The sequence below is a fragment of the Trichosurus vulpecula genome, chromosome 3 (genome assembly GCF_011100635.1).
Source record: "Trichosurus vulpecula isolate mTriVul1 chromosome 3, mTriVul1.pri, whole genome shotgun sequence".
Lineage (NCBI taxonomy): Eukaryota > Metazoa > Chordata > Mammalia > Diprotodontia > Phalangeridae > Trichosurus > Trichosurus vulpecula.
This window is the reverse complement of record NC_050575.1, coordinates 285,677,883-285,702,946: the sequence shown is the minus strand read 5'-3', so window position 1 is coordinate 285,702,946 and position 25,064 is coordinate 285,677,883. Positions and strand designations below refer to the sequence as shown.

The following is a 25,064-nucleotide window of genomic DNA, read 5'->3' as shown; positions in this document are numbered from 1 at the left end:
TCTCAGAGGCGTGAACTGACTTGCCCAAGCCCACACAAGTTTTGCTGAGATTGCTTTGAAACTTGGATAGAGTAGTATACTTAATTTGGCTATTACAGATGGGCTCCATTCTGTCTCTCCCCTGCCTTTCCCCACTCTGTTTCATTTAATTGATTTAATTCAGAAACTGGGATGAAAAGACCATGTTTAATAGTGATTTTAATGTTATTAATAGTGGAATTTGTTTCAAGGTTGTATTCCTGTAGGAAGCAGGGTCTGGAATCATCCCTGATTCTGACCCTTATCCCTCAGCCCTGTCAATAGAATTTCTAACTAATGGATCTTAGGTAGGATAAGAATATGTATTAGAAAGCATAAAATAATGGTGACATTTTTTATTAACTGTACCCTATCCTTCTAAGGCCAGGGAACATATGCCTTTCTTTGGAACAGATAAACTTTATCCAAGTGAGAGAGAGTATAATGCTTCTTGAGCCTACTAATTTGCTTTTGGCACACAGCTTGTTTCTTACATTTCTTTTCTAATTTTATTTCACTTTTCTTGATGTCTTTAGTTTTTTTTCTGAAAATTTTTTCTTATTTTTCATATTTCATTTATTTTTTCATATTTTTTTCTGAATATATCCCTCCTTTACCTAGAGAAGTCTTCCCTTGTAATAAATATCAAAAGGGAAAGAGAAAAAATACAGTCCAGCAACACTAACCACTACATTGATTGTCTGACAATTAGATGCAATATACCACAAACTTAGGCATGAATTTGATGTTAAATTTAGATTATGTCATTGCCTCCACCACAAGAAACTGTATTTTTAAATACAATAGTAAAAAATCAGTGTTTAAATTAAGGTTGGGGAGGAAGGTATGGAAGGACGCAGGATACATACAGGATGTTATTAATGAGGCAAGATGAATTGCACAATTCTTATTTGGGATAATTGTTTTTTTTTTAATCTGGAGCATCCATTTAGAACATATTTTTAGGACATACCTACAAAGTACAAAAAGGTGTTGAGAGGTTTAACTTGTTTGAAACCAAATACTTTGGGCCATATGTTAATATTATTCATTCTTCACATTATCTACCATCTTGCCAAGTTTGTAGACCTCTGTTTTCAAGTTCTTTTTTTGACCTTTGTTCAGACCAAAAATTGTTCAGACTTGGTGCCAGTCCCTTTTTGAGCTTGTTTTAGAAGGCACTTTTAACATGATTTCTGTTGGTAGAGGTGACCAAAAAGGTCTCAGAGAATGGCTGTAAGTAGTAGTGTTTGTAGAATGATCCGCCATTTAAAGCAAAACAACAAACCCCTTTTTTTTAAAGATGGAAAAAAAAAATTCTCTTCCAACATCTCCAGTGATATCATTTTAGTTTAGTGAAGGATTTTAGTTTTTTAATAGGTTATTTTATCATCCACACATCCTAGATCATTGGCTTCTAATTGATTAGAGTGGTTTAGGCAAGGTGCTAAAACAGGATTTATGTGAAATCTGCAGCATTGGCTGTCAGTCCCTTTAGCCTCAGATTTATTTCTGCACAGTAACAGACTAGTGAATTTCTTTGACTGATGGAAGGTAGCTCTGGTTTCAGAGAGAACTATGTAGTTATACCATATTAAGAGCCTTTTAATCATCAGCTTCTTGATCATTCTAGTAATAAAAGCTTGAGTTTCTTTTAACCAGCCCTAGGCTAGGAGAAGAACTGGCAAGTGAAATACAAACACACATAACAGTTGGAAAATGAGTTCTTAATTACATACCTAATGTGGTAGAAAAAAAGGTCAGAGATAATATTGGCCATTTTATTCATCTATGTAAATGGCCTTTTAATGGAATTAAAATAATCCTTTTGCCATCTTCCTCCTCCTTTTGACATATGAATTAGATCATTTATAACTCATATATATATGTATAGGGAGAGATAGATATAGATATCTAAAACTCAACATGTCCAAAACAGGATTTATTCTCTTTCCCCCTAAACCCTTTCCAGTCCATTCTTTGTTCCAAAGTGATTTTCTGAAAGCACAGGTCTGACCTTGTAAGCCCCCCACTCCTATTCACCTGCCTAATTCAGTAAACTCCAGTGGTTTTCTGTCATCTGCAAGATCAAATAAAAAATTCTTTGTTAGATGTTCAAAGCCCTTCATAACCTAGTACAGTCTTCTTGTACCTTTCTCTCTACCACATACTCTTTGATCCAATGACACAATGGCTTCCTTGCTGTTCCACAAATAAGACCTTCTGTCTCTTGACTCTAGGCTTTTCTAAGGCTGTCACCCATGCCTAGAAGACTCTTCCCCTTCATCTCCACTAACTGACCTACCTCCATGGCTTCTTTGAAATCCCAACTAAGATGCCACTCTCTATAGGAATCCTTTCCCAACTCCTCTTAACTCTAGTGCCTCTATTAATCCTGTATATATCTTGCTTTCTATATATTGGTTTGCATATTGTCTCCTCTTTTAGCTTGTGAATTCCTTGAGTGCAGGGACTGTCTTTTGCTTCTTTTTGTATCTCCAGAGCTTAGCACAATGCTAGGCACATTATAGGTGCTTTGTTGTTGTTGTCCAGTTGTTTCAGTCATGTTCACCTCTTTGTGACCCCATTTGGGGTTTTCTTGGCAAAGATACTGGAGTGGTTTGCCATTTCCTTCTCTAGCTCATTTTACAGATGAGGAAACTGAGGCAAACAGGCTTAAGTTACTTGCCCATGGTTATGTAGCTAGTGAGTATCTGAAGGCAGATTTAAACTCAGGTCTTCTTACTTCCAGGCCTGACACTCTATCCACTGTGACATCTAGCTGCATTAATTGATGCCTTTAGTTTCTTACAGTCATTTCCCAATATACTGTATCTTTTCCTCCTGCCACCCTCCTTCCTTGTAACAAAGAAAAATGGTTAAATAGACCAACAAAACAACTAGCACCTGACAGCCAATCCAATATTCCACTTGTATAGTTCTTCCCTGTGTACTCATAGAAGAGAAATTTGTTTCATTGATTCCAGGGATCAGTTTTGGTCTTGGTAATGCATCTGAGATTGTTAGTCTTGCCTGCCTGGCAAGATTTAAGATCGTTGAGAACAGGGGCCATATTCTTTTCTTCAGTCAGTCAGTAGGTCTTAACTGTATATGCACTGTATGCTAAGCATTGTGGAAGGTTACGGAGACAGCTGGATATATATACCTTCTCTACTGGGAACTTATTATGGTCTAATTTGGGAGGTAAGACATGAAAATGTGAAAAGTTAGACAACAGTACAGAAAATAGGACCACACAAGAAATATAACCAGGAATGTTACAGACAGAAGATGCTAAAAGAGTTCAGAGAAGGAAGAGATTTCATGGAGGAAGCATTTGAGCTGAGTCTTAAAGCATGGATAGTATTTGGAGTCACAGAGAAGAAGAAGGAGGACGTTGCAAATGGGAGAATGGTGTGGGAAAAGCAGATGATGATGTCAGGATGCTGAAGTTCATAGTTCATTCTGTAGGAAGATGGCTTGAAGGAACTGGATATATATGTTTTAGACTGGAGAAGATTCAAGGAGACACTGTAGCTAACTACAAGCATTTGGAAGGGGAATCTTCAGTGTGGAAAAAGGATCAAGCTTGTCGTCTAAACCCAGGGGACAGAACTAGGAACACTGGGTGGAGGTCAGGAAAAGCACTCTAACAGATTAGAGCTATCCAAAGTGGAATGAATTGCCTCAGAAGGTAGTGAAATCCCTTGTCAATGGAGGCCTTGCAGCAAAAAGCTGCTTGATTGCTTGCTGGGTTGTAGAGGGTATTTTTTCTTTTGCATATGGGATGGACTAACTAGATTGCTGTTGAGGTCCCTTTCAGTTCTGAAATTTGTTTAGTCTATGTTCATAGACCATTATGGTTGTAGTGGGAGGACTCAAAGGTGAGTAGTTAGAAAAGACTTGTAGGATTTCAGAGTTGCAAGGCAACTTAATGGCAGTCTATTCAGTCATTTTCAGTTGTGTCTGACTCTGTGACCCTATTCAGGGTTTTCTTGGCAAAGATACTGGTTTGCCATTTCTGTCACCAGCTGGTTTTACAGATGAGGAAACTGAAGTAAACAGGATTAGATGACTTGCCCAGGGTCACACAGTTAGTAAGTGTCTGAAGCCAAATTTGAACTCAAGATGATGAGTCTTCTTCACTCCAGGCCATCACTCTATCCATCGTGCCATCTAACTGCCCCAATGGCAGTCTAGTCCAACCCATACCTGAATAAGAGTCCCTCCTACAACATAACCAATAAGTGGCCATGCAATCTTAGCTTAAAAAGCATCGAAGGAGAAGGACCTTGTTGTCTCCCAAGGGAACCCATTCAGCTTTTGTAAAGTACTAATTGTTATTTAAGAAGTTTTTCTTTGTGTCATCTCAGAAGCTACTTCCTTTCACCTTCTGCACTCTGGGGCCAAATGTTTAGTTTTTCCTCCATTTAACAAGCCTTCAAATGTTTGAAAATGACTATCATGTCTTCTTTTTCTTCTCTTCTGGCAAAACATTCCCAGTCCTTTTGAGCAATTGGGTTTAATTCAACAAGCATTTATTTATTAAAGGCTTACCATAAGTATTATTATACGGGCTTAATTAACCCAGTCAGTGGGCTAGGATCTGAGAGTGGTTTGTTGGGGACAGATTATGGAGGATCTTGAATGCCAGGCAAAGGTATTTGGACTTGATCCTGCATCTCACAGGGAGCCATTGGATGTTTTTCATCCACAGAGTGATCTGAATAGAATAGTACTTTAAAAGATCTCTGATGTTGGTGTTCAAGAATTGATTGGAATTAACCAACAGGTATTTATTAAGTGTGTGCTATGTGTCAGGTGCCAGGAAACTCTTGTAAGATTATTTGTTTTAAAAGCAGTAGCCTGTCTGTATTGGTAGATGAGGCTTCCTCTCTGGGGATTCCTTATTCAATTGCAATCACAGGGCAAGACTGACATGTACCAAGCACGGATAAAGGTAACCTCAACTAAAACAAAAGTTGAGATATTCCTTGGCCTTGAGCTTACGTTCTCTCAGGAAAAGGAAAAGACTAGAGTCAGGAAGGTAATTGCACCTACCATCTATGTGATCTTGAGTAATAATAATGGGTAACAATCATAATAGCTGTTATTATTATTACATCATAATTCTTAGCTATTATTATCATCTTTGGAAATTGAGTCTTCTTGGGCTTCAGTTCTCTTATATACAAAGCAAGGGTGTTGAACTAGATGACCTCCAAGGGCCCTTCCCTAGATCTCTGATCTTACTGTAGAAGTCTGGGTATGATAATGTAGCTTGAATTGAGGTAGTGGCAGTAGAGACTGAAAGAAAGCAGCTAATGTCAAGACATTTCAAAAAAAGAATTGATAGGATTTGGGAGTTAATGAAGGAAAAAAATCAAATATGATTCAGGTCGCAACTCTGGTTACAATGACTTATATTTCTCTTGGTGGCCCGCTATAGTACCCATCATAGTGTTTAGGTATTCAGCATCTGTAAAGTTTCATAAGAACTTAAAAAAATTTTTATTCCTATTTCACACAGAACACGGGAGCTCAAGTTCTGACCACCAGTGGCTAAGCCATTTTCCTACTACTTCTTGAGGAGTCAAGCCAGAATCCTTTACTTTTGGTGACTTTCAAAGGGCAATAACTGGAAGATCTAAGGTTCTTCAGTGACCTCTTTGGGGGAAAAGTATTTTTGTTTTTTTGCTGATACCTCTGGACTTAGATAGCACAATAGCTCAGGAGTGAGATTATCCCTCTATCTAAACCTTGGCCAGGTGATAGTATGGTTTCATTAATTTAGAACTAGCTGAACGACCAGAGCCAAAGAATTCTCATTAATGACTTGATGTCAATAGCTCTAGTAGAGTGATCAGAGATCTGTCCTGAAATTTATTATTTTCAATATGTATATTTATCCTGTATATAGTTCAGTTGTATGTAGTGGTTGACATGTTGCTTCCCGCATTAGACTGTGAGTTCCTTGAGAGCATGGACTTTTACCCTTTTTTGTATATGCAGAACTTAGCATAGTGCCAGCTACATAGTTAGCACCATGTAAATGTTTATTGACTGACTAATGATATCAGTGACTTTTGGATGAATGTCTTGAAAGGCTTTGGAATGTTGACTAGAAGCTAGTAAGATGAAATTTAATAGAGATAATTTAAAGTTCTATACTTGTGAAGTTTTTTTTTCCCTTAAACCCAAGTATAAAATGGGACAGGCATTGCTAGATTATTATTTATATGAAAAACCTCTGGGGTTTTATTGGACCAAAAGCTTAATTATAGCAGTTTCTCCTGGCTGCCAGAAAAGATAGTATGATCTAAAGCTGCAAAAATAAAAGCATAGTGTACAAGACATGGAATGACATGGCCCTGGTATAGTCTAGTGCAGAGGTGGTGAACCTTTGGCCTCAAGGCCACATATGGCCCTCTAGGTCCTCAAGTGCAGCTCTTTGACTGAATCCAAACTTCACAGAGCAAATCTCCTTAATTAAAAGATTTGTTCTGTAAAACTTGGACTTAGTCAAAAGGCCACACTCAGGGGCCTAGAAAGCCACATGTGGTCTCAAGGCAGCAGGTTCCATACTCTTGGCTGGTGTTTGCCTTTTCAGTGGGTGGGGAAGGGACTGGAGGGAAGGAGAGAATGTAGAACTAAGAAAAAAAATGTTTTAATGTTTAAAAAAAAGATGGCCTTGGTATACTCTGCCCTGATCATCCTGTGTCTAGACTACTGTGTTGAGTTGGGGGCACTATGTTTTTGTGATGAGATAGAGAGGGCAGCCAGGATGGTGAAGAGCCTGGAGTCCTTATCACATGAAAACTGGTTGAAGGAATTGGGTATGTTTAGTTTGGAGAAGAGTTGATCAGGATGGGACATAGTAGGTCTTTTCAAATATCCAAAGAACTGCCACATGGAAAAGGGATTAGATCTTTGTTCATGTATTTGCGAAGAAACTCTAGGGTTTGCATACCCATGATTTTTACAGTCCACTAATACCGTGGAGATCCATTTCAGTTTATCAGGCTGGAATGGGTCTTGTTTCAATGCCACTTTGAGCTGAAGCTTCCCTATTCATAAATGTCAAAATGTTGGACTACCCTTGACTGCACAGCTTAACACTCTTTGTATATATGTGTCAGATATCAGACCTTCCAGCAAAAGTATCTATGCCTTCAAATTCATAACGAGAGTGCACTGCTCACCTTCCATCTCTTCAGCCCATATCATAGGTCACACGGCTTCCCGATCTAAAGGGGACAAATCTTTAGCTCTGCCTACTCCTTGGTCTCTGGTCTAACTGGCATCAGTTCACCGTTCCAACTGACTGTCCACTAGGGGACAATTCTGGTTGCCTCAGTCCATTTCACATCACTCTATATCAGTCCTTAAGAATGATCTCCTTGTTGTCTTTTGGTTGATTCATGTGACTTATCTAGTCTCCTAAGCAGAAAGCATCACATATATTCCTCCTTTTAATACATAGCATGACAGCTCTTGCATCACTTGATAATATAAAAACACTTGTAGAGAAACAGTAAACATATTATGTGTATACATATACATGTACTGATATATGTATGCATATACATATACTATGTGTGTGTTTAAATATATATGTTATGTGGGGGGGGGGGCACAGTGGATGAGTAGCCACAGAAGAGCTAATGCTGACAAACTTTTTTAAAGCCTAAAAAGAGGAGCTAAAACCAAAAGGATAAATTTGTGTGTGAACTCCTTTATCTTCTTAAAGGTTGATCACCATTTACCACTCTCCCCAGTAAACCATTTCTCATTAGGCCTCTTTGTTTACTCTGGTGCTGTTCCCAAAGGTTCTCTTATTCCCCCTCCCTAACAGAAACTCCCAAGGGAGGGGTATTCTCCCCCTTTCTCCTTCATCTAGTCACCCTCTGCTTCTACTGGGCTTTACCTCAACCTTTCCACATTTTAACCTGGGTCTTAAAAATATGCCAATGATGCCACAGGCCCCAGAGCACCCTGTTACCCCATGGAGTCCATACTTCTAATTCAAATAGGAGGATCTCTGGGATCCAGTCTATCCTCCTTCCCGTAATTTTTGTTCTTGTTCCTCCTCTTTCATTCAGCCATGGCATCCCAAGCCTTTTAAATGTCAGGCAGAAGATGGGTTTGGGGTAGGACTAACTCTTCCATTTCTTTCACCATCCAGAGTCACAAAGACAAAAGGTCCATGGTGGAGGGGTGGCATATCATGGGAAAGTTACATGAAGATTATTACTGGGGAAATTCCATTTATACAAAGAATATTTAAGTCAGCTTCATTGTAGTGAGATGATCCATCTCTTCAGCTGTCTGGGATCCTGTGTACCCCTTTCCAGGTCATTTGGCAGCTTTGGCTTCAGGTCTAGCCTTTTCTTTCTTGGTCTCACGGATAGCCACCCCATTGGCCACTTCCCCACCACACTCCCTACATGACTCCCTTTGGACACTGGGGCCCCAGTAGAATTGGTTTTCTCTTTCTGTCTCTGTTAACTGCCTTGGCAGGTGACTTGACCTGGGTATCATTTTTCTTTAAGTCTAATCATGTGTTTACCTACCTCGAAGATAACCACTCTTACTGAGATGCTATGACTGCATGGCTCTAGAGTGCTTTAGACTTAATGGTTCACATCACAATGGTGAATCCTGATGATAAGAAAAGGGAGAGAGCATTCCAGGTGGAGATAATAGGCAGAAAGGTGAGAATAAATAAGCTTCCCAAGAATACACAGCATATCAATAAGACCTAGAGCCAACAAAACAAATGGAGAAGGAAGTAACAAGAAATGCAGTTATTAATGGAACTGAAGTTACATGTGGAGAAAGCCACAGATTATGGAGCAGGGCAGTGAAATGGTGAAAATAGTTTGAAGAAGATTAGCCTGTTCCCAATCTTTTCAAGATTTGGGTCCCATTTTAAATCTTTAGAAAAAAAATCAGCCCCTCTACATGATGGCAGTTTTGTATTTCTCAGCAGATACCAATAGGATCATGATAAAATGGCACTATGAACTCAATACAACTTTTAGTTGAATTTGTATGTTAAATTTGAAAGATACTAATACATATGTGTAGGGGACTTTTACTCTGCAAAAGGTATGCTTGATTACTTATGGATTTGAATATATATTCATAGGACACTTTCTAGTATCATGGTTTTGCTATGGATGGAAGGATGGCAATTAAAAAGCGTCTATAGGGACGTCAGAAGGGTTGGTTAAAGAAGCTACCTTTACCAGTGGTATATGAAGCCACTGTGTAGATAACTGGCTCTGGTTTGCTATGACCAGCACTTAACACCATGCCTGGCACTTAGTAGGTGCTTAATTAATGTTTATTGATTGATCTAGACAAGATGTGACCAGGTTGGGTCTCAGTCTGTAATTGGAAAATTTGAGTTGGTTCTTGTAGAATTTTTTGCTTCCCCTCACCCACTTGTACCCAATCCAGAGGGTTTTTAACAAGTCTTACTATTGCTTGGGGTATTTTTTCATATGCTAATGAGGAACTGCTCACAAATGCTAATGAGGAGCTTCTTTGGCTTTCTTCTCGGCCAAATAAGCCAGACAAGTAATTTAAAGAGTTTGAAAGTTAAAAAAAGTTTAAAATTACTGTTCTCTGAAGTCAAAACTAATGGCTAAATTAATAACTTTTTACTCAGTAGCACTGTTAAGTGAGAGGTCACTGTAGTTCTTTGATTATCGGTCATTGTAAACCATTGACTGCTATTCTAAAACTTCAATGGAAAAATTGGTTAAAATAAGCCTATGGAAAGTAGTCCAAAAGAAGTCTTTCCTTGCGTGATTCATGTTGGGGGAAAGACATGCTTAGATTTGAAGATAGTCACCATCACCTATTACTGTAGCTATTAAATGGCACTTGCTTCAGTCTGATCATTTTAATTACTTTTCTTTTCCAGAAGAAAGGGATTGTGGTTTCGCTTGCGGAAGATACTTCTTTGGTCATTGGCCTTGTACGTTGCCATTCCATTCCTTGTAAAACTCTGTCCTGGGATACAGGCTAAGCTGATTTTCTTAAATTTTGGTAAGTGATAACTTTCAAATCTGTTTATTAGAATGTTTTTAGTTTTAATTATAATTGGCATTTACATGGCATCAAAAGGTTACAAAGGACTCATTCTTTATTTTGAGCTTCACAAAAAACCCTGAGGTAAGCACTACAGTTGTTCTCATCTTCCTGATGACGAGGTTGATGCTCCGATTAAGTGGAGAAGCCCAAGGCCCTACAACTGGAGTCTGAGTCCAGGCCTTCCAGACTTCAAGACCAGCACTATATCCAACATGTCAAGCTGCCTCTTTTGTCTTGTTAAATAGCTTTTGGGTGGAGGATGGGAGGGAAAGTGGTCATTTAAAAAAAAATCTGCCATTGAATTTTGCTTTCCATTTTGGACATTCATATCCATGAATGAGTCAGATAATAGCCGTTTTTACTTTGATAGCATTTTGCTATGCATTTAGCTGGAAATATTGATAGAAATTTCATGCATGGGTACACATTTAAAATATGGTTTAACATTAATTATCTTTTTCCATGAAAATTTTAACTTAAGGAACTGTTGTTACTCAATCACATCTGACTCTTCGTGACCTTATTTGCAGTTTTCTTGGCAAAGATGTTGGAGTGGTTTGCCATTTCCTCCTCTAGCTCATTTTACAAATAAGGAAACTGAGGCAAAAAGGATTAAGTGACTTGCCTAGGGTCAGGTAACTAGTAAGCGTGTAAGGCCGGACTTGAACTCAGGTCTTCGTGACTCCAGGCTTGGCACTCTATCCACTGCACCACCAAGCTGCCTAAAGAATTTTATTTTGGAAACAGTGAGATAACAATTTCTTTGACATGAAAAATTTTGAATATTTATCTTTTTTTTAAGCCTGTAAAATCCTTTGAAATTTTTTTGAGAGATAAATGTTTGCCTTTTAATTGTGGTGAGCTTATTAATTCAGTTTTAGAATATTATAAAAATTTAAATTCAAGAGTATGAAATACAATATAGATAGAGTGACTTCTAGGCAGCATGAGCACTATGCAGAATGTTTATGAATAGCAGTATCTAGTGAAAGGATAGATGTGACCAGGACTAAGGTACTGTGAAATGCTACCAACCATGGAAGGCCTTAAAAACAAGGGACTAATTGAAATGCAGATAAGACTCAAAAACAGCTTAGCCTCTATAACTATCTTCTTTCCATCTTCTCATTATGATACTGTGCATGAATGAAAAGAAAGAGTTAATATTCTAGGTTTTGTGCATGTGTGACACTTTGAAGAAATGTGGAGGCTTAGGACATCACGAAGCTGAAAACAGAGATGAAATTGTCCCAAGTAGAAATAACAGCTAGGATGATGATAATTGAAGAGGTAGAGTGGATAGGCAGTGTTATAGGAGTGGAGACGTAACTTATGAATCCTGGTGTGAGGAATTAAAAACTGAGCATGGAGAAAGGAGGGTGTGAGTCAGGCTGAGAGAGAGGACAGGTGGGTGGATTTATTTGCCTTACCTGAGATAATCTTAGGAATTCAAGGATCTGCAGTTCCTTAGAATATACGGAGTAGGGGCACTTTGGGCCTGTAGAAATGTAAAATTTCTGGACATCTTGAAGCCACAAGGGGAATGTGCTTTCTGTTAATTTAAGAGGTGAAGGATTTATGATTTCACAGATGTAGCCACTCTCTCTAGTCAGTAACTTAGTAGATGGATTTTTGAGAGTGACCTGAGGCTTGTAGGGGTTGACTGATTTGACCAAGGTTCCAGAGAGAGAGAGAGAGAGAGAGAGAGTGTGTGTGTGCGTGTGCATGTGCGTGCATTCGTATGCATGTGTGTGTGCATGTGTGTTTGGGTGCGTGTGTGTTGGGATAGATGAATCTAATTTCAGCACTCTGGCCAGTACACCACACAATACATTTCTTCTTGTGAAAGTAATTTTTGATTTTGATTTTAGGAAAAGCAAAGGGACATTTTGGAGCTAGCTGAAATACATAGTTTTTAAAATCCTGCTTATATAGCCCCACAGTCTTTGAGTAGATTTAGCAAAGTAAAAATATACACTTCATGATCATAAAATTCTCATACTTAGCATAATTAAATTTAAGATCCAATTTATTCAGATAATTTCATATTTCAATTGAGTTGACTTTCAAATACTCTTAATTTTTCTCATAAATGGAATTATAAACTGTTGGACTTTAAGCAGGCTGTCATGTCTTAGTCTTCAGCAGTTTATGAGACTTAGAAAAGCATTTAAACAGAAGAAACCATTAAAATATGAGAGTAAAACGAAGTTTTTGTTTAAAGAATGCAATGATAACAGTTAAGGAATGCTATGTATAAATTCCATGATGTCTTCTCTTCCAAAGTTAACAGTCATTGATCTCTAGAAGATCTTAAGTGGTGAAATAGCTGAATTTGAAGTCAGAGGACATGGGTTCAAATTTTCTTTCACTTAAAACCAGTGTGACTTTGGATAATTCATGTCACTTCTTTGAGCCTTGGTTTCTTAGTTATGAAATGGGAGAATTGAACTAAATGACTTTTGAAGTCTCTTCTAACTCTAAATCTAGTGTCCAGTGACCTCACCTGTAAGGTTACACAGCTGATTTTGCCACAAAAAAATTAAACCATGGCTTAACATATGTGGGTTATTAAAAAGCCAATTCATTAAAAATAATAAAGAAACCTGCCTACTTTCTGCTCCTTTATTTAGGTCATGGGGTGGAACGACAGTCTCATTTTTCCTCTAACTCCAAAACCTTTAGACTTCACTTAGGCAAGCCAGGGCATTATGTTCAACATTTCTAATCTCTTTTGGAATAAATAGATATTACTATCAAAAAGTCTTTCTATAATCTGTCCTTTGGAGCTTGTTCAGGGGGATAGAAACTTCCCTGCAGACCTCTAGATCAAAAGACAGCAGGAGGCTCTCTCTTCACTCCACATAGTTGCCAAGGTGATTTTCAAGTGGAAGTCTGACCGTGTTATGGCCCTACTCAAGTTGTAGTGGCTACATATTACTTTTAGGATCAAATGTAAACTCATCTTTGGTATCCAAAATCCTGTATGACTAGACCCCAACCTCTCTTTCCAACCTCATTTTCCATTGCCCCCCTGAAAGTACACAGTGGTCCAGCCAGACTGGACTTCTTACTATTCCTCATGCATAGCTCAGAGTTTATCTTGGACCCCCCCCCTCCTATAGGAGGCTTTTTCTGATCTACCCAGATTCTTGGCCTTTCGCCTCAAAGTCTAGTATATCTCTTTTGCCTCCTTCAGATAGATTGGACACTTCTTGAGGGCAGGGGCTATTTTGCTTTTGTTCTTATATGCCAGGTGCTTAGAATATGGTAAAGACTTTTAGAATACTTGGTTGTTGATCGAGGCATAGAAGGTATGGCAGTCTCTTTTCTTCTCTTATAGAAATAGCAGTGTCCCTGGAGGAAGAAAGTAATATTCTTTTTTTTTTAATAGTATTTTATTTCTTTCCCCAATTACAAATCAAGAAAGCTTTTATCATTCATTTTTACAAGATTTGTGAGTTCCAGATTTTTCTCTTTCCCTCCCCTCTTCTGAAAATGATAGGCAGTTTGATATAATTTATACATGTGCTGTCATGTAAAAAGATGTCCACATTAGTCACAGTTGGATAAGAAGAAACATGTAAAAAAATAAAGTGAAAAAAATGTGCTTCAATCTGCATTCGGAGTCTATCAGTTCTTTATTTGAACATGGATAACATTTTCCTTCACGAGTCCTTTGTACTTGCCTTGGATCATTGTGTTGCTGAGAGGAGCTGAGTCACTCACAGTTGATTATCACACAATGTTGCTGATATTGAGTACAATGTTTTCCCAGTTCTGCTCATTTTACTTTGCATCCATCAGTTTGTACAAATCTTTCCAGGATTTTCTGAAATCTTCTTCTTCATTTCTTATTGCACAATAATATTCCATTACATTCAAATATCACAGCTTGCTCAGCCATTCCTTAGTTTCCAGTATTTTGCCACCATGAAAAGGGCTGCTATAAATATTTTTGCACTTGTAAATCTTTTACCCTTTTCTATGTTCTCTTTGGGATACATATCTTAGTAGTGAGTGGTATTGCTGGATCAAAAGGTAGGCACAGTTTGGTTGCCCTTTGGGCATAGCTCCAAATTGCTGTCTGGAAATGGTTGGATCAGTGTACCAGTAGTACATCAGTGTCCCAGTTATCACACACTAATATTGTTCTTGCACTTGACAGCTTTTCCTCTGCTTTGTTCTCAGAGTATGGAAATTTTAGTGGTGTAGTGTCATAAATGGTTTTACATAAAAAAAAGTTTTTCCCAATGTTGACTTTTTTGAAATAATTTGTATGATGTAAGGGCTGAGGAGCAATAGTTTACTGGGCACTTTATCTTATCATTTTATTCATTATTAAAAAAAAACCCAAACCATGATTTAAAAGTTTTCTAATTTCTCAGGGAAAACTACAAAAGTTTTTTTCCTGGATTTTTCCATTTTTTTCCCTCCTAGACCATCGAATTTTATAGGTTCATAGACTTAATGCTGGAAGAGATCTTAGGGATTATCTAGACTAGTTCCTTCTCTTTTTACAGATGAGGAAATAGCCTCAAAAAGGTAAGGCGATTTATCCTATCCTCAGGTAGTAGGAGCAGCAGTCTTGGGATTAGAACCCAAGTTTTCCTATTTCAGAACCAGTACACTTTCCATTGAGGTATACCCAATCACTCCCCTACCCCCCACACACACCCCAAAAGATTAAAATAAAATAAACAATTATTGATCACCTATACTGGAGGTGTCAAATATGTGGTCCACAACACTCCCAAGTGCAGCCTGAACCAGTTAAACTGTGATTGGGAAATATTTAGCAAAATAAGTCAAAATACAATAAAATGTAGATTATCACCTTTGAAAACTAGGTATGCAGCCCACAGGGCTATGTATAGATTAGGCACCCCTGTTTCTATTCGAGTTTGACACCACTGGCCTAATGCCTACTAGGGGAAGGAGATTGTACTTTCTTTTGTAGGCTTTGAGGGAACTCTCGAAGGTTTTTTTAGGAGGGGAGTGACGTCAGAAAGGTGCATTTGGAATGTTATAAAATTACGAGTATATGATTGGAGGTGGGGAAACTAGTTAAGGGACTGTGGCTGTAGACCTGGTGAGAGCCTGAACTGGGATGTATATAGAATGGGACATATGTGAGATAAAGGATCATAGCTTTAGAGTTGGAAAGGATCTTATGTTTTATCTACCCCTCCTCCCCATTATACGGGTAAGGAAACAGAGGCCCAGAGAGGCTAAGCAGCTTGACCATATTCACTCAAGAATTGGAGCTGGGATTTAAATCGAGGTCTTTTGGCTGCAAACCTTTCCACTGTGCTGTGTTGCCCCCCCAATCAATAGGACTTAGTTACCAATTCACATGCTTTTAAAGCTAGTATTTATGTAGCACTTTAAGATTTGCAAAGCATTTTGCAAATATCACATCATTTTATCCTCACAACAACCTTGGGAGGTAGGGGCTATTATCCCCATTTTATGGATGAGGAAACTGGGGCAAACAGAGATTATAACTTGGCCAGGGTCATTTATTTAGTGAGAGTCTAAGTGGAATTTGAACTCAAGTCTTCCTGACTCCAAGTCGAGAATGGCTCTGGGCTGGCTCATTTGCTCTCTTTTCCCTCTTCCTCCCCAGACATATACCCGTATGCACACACACACATATGCAAGCATGTGTATTCGTATCTGTTTCATATTTGGGCCACAGATTTTGTTCTCAACTTTTAACTTTGTCACTTCTATACACAGGTTGTTTTTCTTCTCTTCCTTTGCTTAAAGGCTGGCCTTGCTTCTGCCCTGGTCAGTTCTCATCCCCCGAATTTCCTGGTGCCTTCTACCTCCTGTAGTGATGTAGCCTGATCTGATCTGATAAATGGTCCTTGCTTTCTGTGCCCCAAGGCCCTTCATTCCACAGTCTTGTTGAGTACAAAACAAGGCCCTATCTTGTGAGGTGTGTTGATTTTCTAATTTCCTTTTGTTTGTCATATTCCTGCCTATAAGTGATAAAATTATAGGTGGTTGCCTTATGGCATAGATGGCTGCAGTATTTTGCTCTGAATCTTTGTTTGACTTGCTTTGCTAGCTAAGGGTAATGTTTCATCAAATTTTTGACTTGTCAATGTAATTTCAAACCACTGTCTCATCTGGGGAAATTGCTGGGTAGGAATTAAGCCTAGTTATCCATTCTGTCTTGCAATCACTTGACATTTTTGCCTTCTGCATTAATTGGTGATGAAATCTACAGTAGCATGTCTGAATATATATGTACTTCATTGTATTAATTAGATGTGTTCCTAAAGAGCTGGTTTGAAGGTTATGTCTTTCAAGGTCATTATGAAAGTAACCCAACTTTTTGGTACCAAAACCTAAGGAATTCTTGTGTTAATTTAGTAGACCTTTATTAAGTATCTACTGAGCATAGAGTATTGGACTAGGTACTAGAAATGCACAAATCTTTTTTGAAGTTAAATGCTTAAGGGGGAAAAAATAAACAGTACAGATGTCCTCTAGTAAATTCATGCTCTGGTGCCCTCTGGGACATGGAGGGGAGGAACTCTGGATTTGCTCACAGACCATGCCAGAGAGCATAAAGGATCAGCTTAGCTATACCCAGAGAAGCACATCACTAGAAAGAGAGTGACCCAGCTGATGATTTAATTCTTTGGTCATAACCGCTCCTGAAATGTTCTATTAAGGTGTGGAGGGGTTGTCATTTGTATGGGTGAGAGATGTGTACCCATAAGGATGAAATTACAGATACTTGAGGGACTGAGGTAATACAGGTATAACCTGCTTTAAGATAATGAGAAAACACACATTCAATAAGCAGATTACTTGGCTTTGTAAAAAGGACACAACTATTACTTTTAAAACAGCAGTTTCTCCTTCTGTATCCACCTCCAAATCCAAAGAATGAATCAATTTGTGAAAACCTGATAGATATTTGCAGTACTGGAATTTGAGTTCCTATCAGAAACCACTTTCCCTTTGGCCTAGATCTATGTCTGTTGGCTGCTGTTTGTATTCTTGGGTCAGCAGGCTGCTTCCTGAAATCATCACTTTCTTGAGTCTTAGTCAGAAAAGAGTCTTTATTTCCATGTCTGTTTATTATTGCTTCATAGACACTTATTCTGATGAAGGACAAATCTTTTCCCTTTCCTGGTGTAGCCTTCCTTAGCTACCAGTGAAATAGGAGCATAGAGTTGGAAGGGATCTTGGATGTCACTGCATCTGTAAAATGAGGGGACTGGAGGAAATGACCCCTGAGGGACCTTCCACCTCTACATCTGTGATTCTGTGTTTTAGTCCAGAGCTATAATGATATAATGAGGGCGATGTGGAAACAAGAGGGCCCCAAATTGGCCCTGCTGGAATGGGGGGAAAGTAGTGTGACTGCAAATCCACAGAAGAGAGGGTGATGTGATTGTTACAGGGACAAGACTGCCCCTCACTCCTGCCTCCTTGTTCATACACACGCACGCGCACTCTCTCTCTCTCTCTCTCTCTCTCTCTCTCTCTCTCTCTCTCTCTCGGGGTGGGGGAGTTAATTTGTACCTTTCAGAGTCTGGGAAAATTAGAGTCAGGTACTGCCCTTCCTGCATCCAACATCTTGGATATCTCCAACCCAGTCATGTTCTATAGGGGTTGAGTCCCTCTAAGGATTTTTTTCAGGCTGACCTGCTGCTAATTAGGCCCAAGTAATCCAGTCCCAGCTATCAGAAGAGAGGTCTGAGAAGAAGTGAGGACCAGGATTGAAGCACCTAAATCAATGCCACCCCTGCCGTTACCCAAAGGATGAGCTGCAAGACTGAATTATATCGACCTCTGCCACAATTCCCCAACTGTTTTCATAACATCCCTGGAGGGGCCTGGCCTTTCCTTCCCTGCTCCCCACCCCCAATTTAGCAGATGCATTGCATGTTGCCTGATTGCAGATGAAGGGGAGAAGGAATGGCATGTGGGTGGTAAAAGGTTTGTGGCCAATCCTCCTCCCACTCTAGCATCTCATGACCTAGGCCTAATTAGCAAGAACATCTGATAAAAATATGAAGCTATCCCTTAGATCTCCTCCCTTTCACAAACTCTCAAGAAAGGTATCTATACTCTTTCATCCATCTGCTTTCTTCTACATATCTGAACTCCTAGCACTCTGGTTTTCAACTCTTCTGCTAAACTGAAACTGCCCACTCCAAAATCACCAATGATGCTCAATTGCTAAATCCAGTATTTTCTCAGCCCTCATTCTTTCTGATCTCTGCAACTTTTGACAATGTTAACTAAATACCCCTTCCCTCTCCTGGGGGTATTTTCTCTATCCTCAGATTTTGAGACACAAAACTTTCCTGCTGCTTCTCCTCTTATCTGGCTGATTCTTCTCAGTCTTCTTGACTTCTCTCTTATGTAGAAATGTACCTCAAGGCAGCTCTACACTTTCTCAACGATCCCATCAATTCACTTGGGCTCAGTTGTCTCTGTGCTGATGGTTTCCAGACCAATATACCCAGCCCTAATCTCGCTCATGAACTCCAGGCCCATGTCTCCAGTTAATTGCCTCTTGGACATCACCACTAAATACCCCACCATGTGTCTCAAACTTTTTGTTTTTGTAATTTTAAAAAATTTTATACTTAAATACAAAATGAGAAAAGAGAAGAAAAACCATTGCCATGTACACAGCAGACCATAAGAGACGACTCAATATAAAATAATAAACTTCCATTTCAAGAAAACTTATATAATAAATACTGCATATTGTTTTCAAAGCTTTTCTTTGTTTCCTTGTTGGTTTTCTTTTGTTCTCTGTGTACGTTTTACTTTACTTTTCCCCCCTCCCTCTTCCCCACCCTAAAGAAGGCTACAATTACAATTAAGTTTGAACATATATACATAAACATAGTTATCAATACACATATATATGCATATATACACACATACATATATATGTAAGACCATACTATGCTTATTTCTTCCTATCATGTTTCCTTGAGGTGGATAGCATCTGCCTTCATAAGTCCAAGTCTTTCTGTGTTTTTCTATGTCAAACCACTCATTTCCTACACCACAGGAATAGTCCTTTCTGTATTCAAACAGTATCTTTCTTTATAGGATCTTTGAGGCTTGGTTGCTCAAAGTTATTTTTAAAACAATATTGCTGTTACTGTATTGAATGTTCTCTTGTTCTGCTCATTTCACTCTTCATTATTTCATGGAGATCTCTCCATGCTTTTCTAAAATCATTGAGCTTGTCATTTCTTATAGGAGAGTAATATTCTATCATGAACATATGCCACAATTTGTTTAGCCATTCCCCAATTGACAGGCATCCCTGCGATTTCTATTTCTTTGCCACTACAAAGAGGGCTGCTATAAATATTTTAGAACGTGTAGGTTCTTTTCCATTTTCCCTAATTGTCTTGGGAAATTGTCCTGATAGTGGTATTGCTGGGTCAAAGGGTATAGGCAGTTTAATAACTCTTTGGGCATAATTCCAAATCTCTCTCCAGAGTGGTTGGATTAGCTCACAGAAACTCAATGAATTAAGGTCCCAATTTTTCTGCACGTGCATCTCAAACTTAACATGTCTGAAACAGAACTTATATCTTTCCCTCTAAAGCCAATCCTTTCTCCAAACTTCCCTATTCCTATTGAGAAGAGCATCATCTTTCCAGTCACTTTGCATCAGTTTATGCAAGTCTTCCCATATTTCTCTGAATTCTTTGTTATTTGTCTTTCTTACAGCTCAGTGATCTTCTATTACACTCACATATCGAAGTTAATTTCAAAACCCTTCAAGTACTATGTATCAATGTGAGGTTGATGCTATTATTATGTCATGTTTCTTCCCTAGCTTTACATATATAGAATGTTCTTCATAAAATTCCTGGATGTCCTTTTGGGAAACTGTTCCTCTTCCTGTGGCTACAGCCAGTTTGTCTTGTCCAGGTTATTTTCTAAGGGATTGCCCATTTACAATCCATTGGCAAGGCCCTCCAAACATGAGAAGCATTTTTTTGTACTTGGGTTGTAAAATAAACAAGTTTGAGGCTGAAATCTCTTTTAAAAATCAGTTGTAGGAGGCTTATCAGTTAAACTCTGTGCTTATTCCCCCATGATATGGAGGTTTTATTTCCTTGGCAGTGCCAGAAATTCTTGAGTTAGCCACATAGTGTTAAAATACCTGCCTTTGACCCAATTCCCATACCTGTCTCAATTGGGCTGGGCTGGCAGCTCTCCAGCATGCCCCAGTTGACTGCAGAAGTAACAGTATGCATTTGTCCTCTGGCCTGCTGGGATTGGCTATAAGTGTATGCATGGATAAAGTATAAAGGGTGAGAGAAAGAAAATACGACATTTCACTGGCTTTTCATTGCAGAAATCGCCTGTTTACCATATTAAGCATTATGAAATCCGTTCCGTACTGTTTGTGGCTATCAGTTTGTATACTTCTAACAGTCCCTTAGAATTGACTGCCACCTTGTATATTTGAAGGGGAAAGGGACCTGAAAAGTCATCAAATCCAGGTCCTTCATTTTAGAGATGAACAAACTAACCTGAGAGAGACAGAGAGATAACCCTTATCGCCTCTTGCCTAGACTGTTACAGGAGTCTCCTGATTGTTCCATGTACTATATAGCTGTCAAAATAATTTCCCCCAAAGCACAAATCTGATCATGTCCCTCCCTAGCTCAAGAATCTTTTGTGGCTCTCTGTTGCCCTTAAGTTAAGGTATAAACTGTTCAGTTTGACATTTAAAGGCCTTCACAATCTGGTTCCAGTTTTCCTTTCTAGCCAGACTTGGTTGCTTGCCATTCTTTGTGTACCACATTCCATCTCTCATCTCCATACTTTTTCTAAAAGCTGTTCTCCATGCATGGAGAACCTCTTAGAATTCCTAACTCCCTTCAAAGCCTTGCTTCAATATCAGCTTCTTCTTGGAAACTTTACCAACCTTCTGCCCCTAAATAATTTTGTATTTAGTATATACGTACTTTGTATGAACTTATATGTATATACATGTTTTTATTTTGGTAGAATATAAGTCCATTGAAAAATCTTTGATTTTTGTCTTTGTAATAGCTAGCACCTAATACAGTGCCTTGCTTATACAAGGTGCTTAATGAATATTTGCTGACTGATTCACATGATCCTTTCTATCAAATTGGCCTGCCTCTTGTCCTTTGGCAATCTCACATATAAAAATGAAACAGTCCCTGTGCTCAAGAAGTTTCCATTCTATTGGGAGGAAAACACGTTAACATTTTAGTCCATACAAAATAAATACAAGGTAATTTTTTTTTGGAGGGAAGAATAGCAGCTAGGGATCAGTAAAGGCCTCATAGAAGATGATGTTGAAGCTAAGACTTGAAGGAAACTGGGGATTTCTCTAAGGATCTAACTCGTTCAGTTCTACGCTGTCTTGAGTTTCTTGAGTTTCCTGGTCCACTTATCATGTCACTTATTATGCCTAGCCAGGCTTTATCCTGGGATCATTCCTACCATTTGTTGTCTTTGCTCCCACACATGTGCTGCAGAATGAAATTGTAGAAAATCACCCGGCCATTCTGCCTAGATACACTAAAGATTTATGTTCTATAACCTCAACTGGGCCCTCACTGCTGCTAGGCAATGCTACTATACATACTCCCTTATCAGCTTGCTATCCCGCTTTCCACAGTGGCTCTTCCAAACCTTTTTCATTCCTTTTCAAAACTCCTATGGCTCTCCCTCCCTCCTCTTCCCCCTCAGCTGAGAACCTTGCCTCATATTTTACGGAAAAAAAATGAGAGCATCCTCCCAGGCCCTCAGGCTCACAGCGTAGGAATCATCCTAAACTCCTCACTGTCTCTCAATCCCCATATCCAAGTTGTTGCCAAGGCCTGTTGATTTCACCTTTGTAACATCTTCCAAATATGTTCCCTTCTCTCCTCTGTCACTGCCACCAATCTTGTACAGGCCCTCATCACCTCATGCCTGGATTATTCCAATAGGCAGCTGGTGAGTCACCTTGCCTCAGTCTCTCCCTACTCCAGTCCATCCTTCATTCAGCCATTAAAGGCTGGGAGGATGGCCTCATTTTTTCAGGGGCATCCTGTATTGAAAGAGCTATCAAATACTAAAAAATAGGTGTACAGACCCCTAAGTTAAGAACTCCTGATCTAGGCCAACACTATCATTTTTAGAGAAGTGATTTACCCAAGGTCATACAAGTTGTTGGTTATAGAACTGAGATTCATAAAAAGATGCTCTCACTTCAGATCTAATGCCCTTTAACTTATACCATTTTGCCTTACTTCTGAGATTAATTTAGTAAGATTCTTTTTTTCAGGGACAGATAACTTTTTCAAGGTTAGAATTCAGAAGCCAATAAATGGTCAGAGGATATGAACAGATAGTGGAAAGGAAACAATTTTGAATAACTACTTAGAAAGATGATCTACCTCACTAATAACGAGAGATGAAAATTTAAACACCTAATCCATCAAATTGACAAAATCTAGCAATAAAGCTAGTTGTGGAGAGTCAGGCACTCTCATTGCTGATTATTGTATTTTATAGGAGAACTGATAGGCAGTATGCAATAAAAGTAACAGAAATCCTGACTTTTGACCCAATAATTCCACTATTGGGAATATACTCTGATTTATCAAAAACAAACACTCATATACACAAAAAGACTTATCTGTTTAGGGGCAACTAGGTGGATAGTGCACAGGCCCCAGAGTCAAGAGTTCCAGAGTTCAAATCCAACCTCAGGCATTTACTAGCTGGGTGACCTTGGGCAAGTCACTTAACAACTGACTGCTTCCACCCCCCTCCCAAAAAGAAAGACTATCTGTTCAAAGCTTTTATTAATATTATTTATAATCACAAAAAACTAGAAGCAACAGTAGGGAAATAGTTAAATTGCAGTATATTAGTATAGGTGGATATGATACAATGAAGAATGAAAAGTAGGAGAAATATATAGAATTCAGAGAAGTCCTTTATGAAATAATTAAAAGTAAAAAATGCAGATCTAGAATAGAATACATACATACATACAACTACCAAGTAAAAGGACAAGTAGATGAAAATTAACAGATAAAAAGTCATGATTGAGACTTAGAGGCAGTGACTGAAAAGTAATAGTATTTCATGGAAAAAATGTTAATTAAAAAGTAAATGTAAAAGAAAAAAAATAAATGTAAAGCAAGTATCATCAGTTGTATTTATTCAATATAAAATTTATAATAAAACATTTTTGTGCAAAGGAAAAAGAGAGATTCTGCCCCTCTGATTGTTATCCCCTAGATTTTTTTGTACTTTATATGCTAAGATTATTTTGAAAGGCAACATGGTGAGGTAGAAAAGAATTCTTGATTTGTAAATGAGGACTGGGGATTCAATCTCTATGAAACTTACTACTTGTATAATTTGGGCAAGTCATTTAATCTTTTGCATCCCAATTTTCTCAACTAATAATAGGCTTCTTTATCCAGTAACCTTTGTCATCGATTGTATATATTTCAACAATGGCAAATCTGCTAGTAGGGAGAAAAATTTTCAATCACATTTTTAAATAAAGAAATAGTGGAAAGTCCAGTTTTGGGTACCAAATTATAGTTTCTTGGTCCTTTGGAGAACCTTTAGTTACTGAAATTAAAAATAGAATGATTGTGTTTTGGTAGAAAATATTTTTTGCACATCACTTGAAGTATTTTATTTTGCGCACTTTCCGTATTTTTATTACATATTTACTGATGTCTTCTGTTTATTACATCATCATGATTATCCCTAGTATCCTTCCTCCTCCCTCTCCCCCTCCCAGAGAGGCATCCCATATGACAAATAACATTTAAATATATTTTGTTTATTTCATTAAATGTTTCCCATTTACATGTAAAAATTGTTTTAACAATCATTTAAAAAATTGAGTTCCGAGTTATTTTCTCCTTCTTGTTCCTTTTCCCTCCTTAAGAAGGCAAGCAATTTAATATTGATTATACATGTAAAGTCATACAAAAAATATTTCTGTATTAGTCATGTTGCAAAAGAAGGCACAGATAAAAAGATCCTGAAGAAAAATAAAGGGGGGAAAATCTGCATTCACCCATATTGTTTAAAACACAAATAAGAAAAATAATTTAGGTGTAAAGACAGTGTTTCATTCAATCTGCACTCAGTTCATCTTTTCTCTCTCCAGAGAATAGTATTTTTCTTCATGAGTCCTTTAGAATTGTCTTGGATCATTGTATTGATCAGAATAACTAAGTCATTGACAGTTCATCATCACATGATGTTGCTGTTACTGTGTGCAATGTTTTCCTGGTTCTGTTCATTTCACTTTGCATGAGTTCATGTAAGTCTTCCCAGGTTTTTCTGAAATCATCCTGATTGTCAATATTTATAGCTCAATATTATTCCATCACAGTCATATGCTACAACTTCTTCAACTGTTGCCCAATTGATGGGCATCCCTTCAATTTCCAATTCTTTGCCACCACAAAAAGAGCTGCTATAAATATTTATGTATAAATAAGTCCTTTTCCCTCTCTCTTGCTATCCTTGGGATATAGACCTAGTAGTGATATTTCTGGGCCAAAAGATATGCACAGTTTATAGCTCTTTGGTTGCAGTTATAAATTGTTCTCCAGAATGGTTGGAGTAGTTTACACCTCCATCAACGATACATTAGAGTCTGAATTTTTCCACATCCCCTCCAGCTTTTGTCATTTTCCTTTTCTTCTATGTTAGCTAATCTGATAGGTGTGAGGTGGTATCTCAAGAGATGGCTTTAATTTACATTTCTCTAGTCATTCAGAATATTTTTTTATATGACTATTGATAGCTTTGATTTTTTTTCTTTGGAAAACTTCATATCCTTTGACCATTTAGTTTTATAAATTTGGCTAGTTTCCTACATATTTGGGAAATGAGGCCTTTATCAGAGAAACTTGTTGAAAATGTTT

At 38.2% G+C, this 25,064-nt stretch overlaps 1 protein-coding gene across 3 annotated transcripts in view; it reads left to right on the top strand.

The window, feature by feature from the left end:
* The window catches only part of ABHD12 (abhydrolase domain containing 12, lysophospholipase), a 147,365-nt gene that overhangs the window by 54,604 nt on the left and 67,697 nt on the right, over positions 1 to 25,064 (top strand). For all 3 annotated transcript variants that reach the window (XM_036750214.1, XM_036750215.1, XM_036750213.1), the window contains one exon: positions 9,953 to 10,077. In XM_036750214.1, the coding sequence (XP_036606109.1) occupies positions 9,953 to 10,077 (125 nt within the window). The remainder of the gene's footprint in view (positions 1 to 9,952; positions 10,078 to 25,064) is intronic.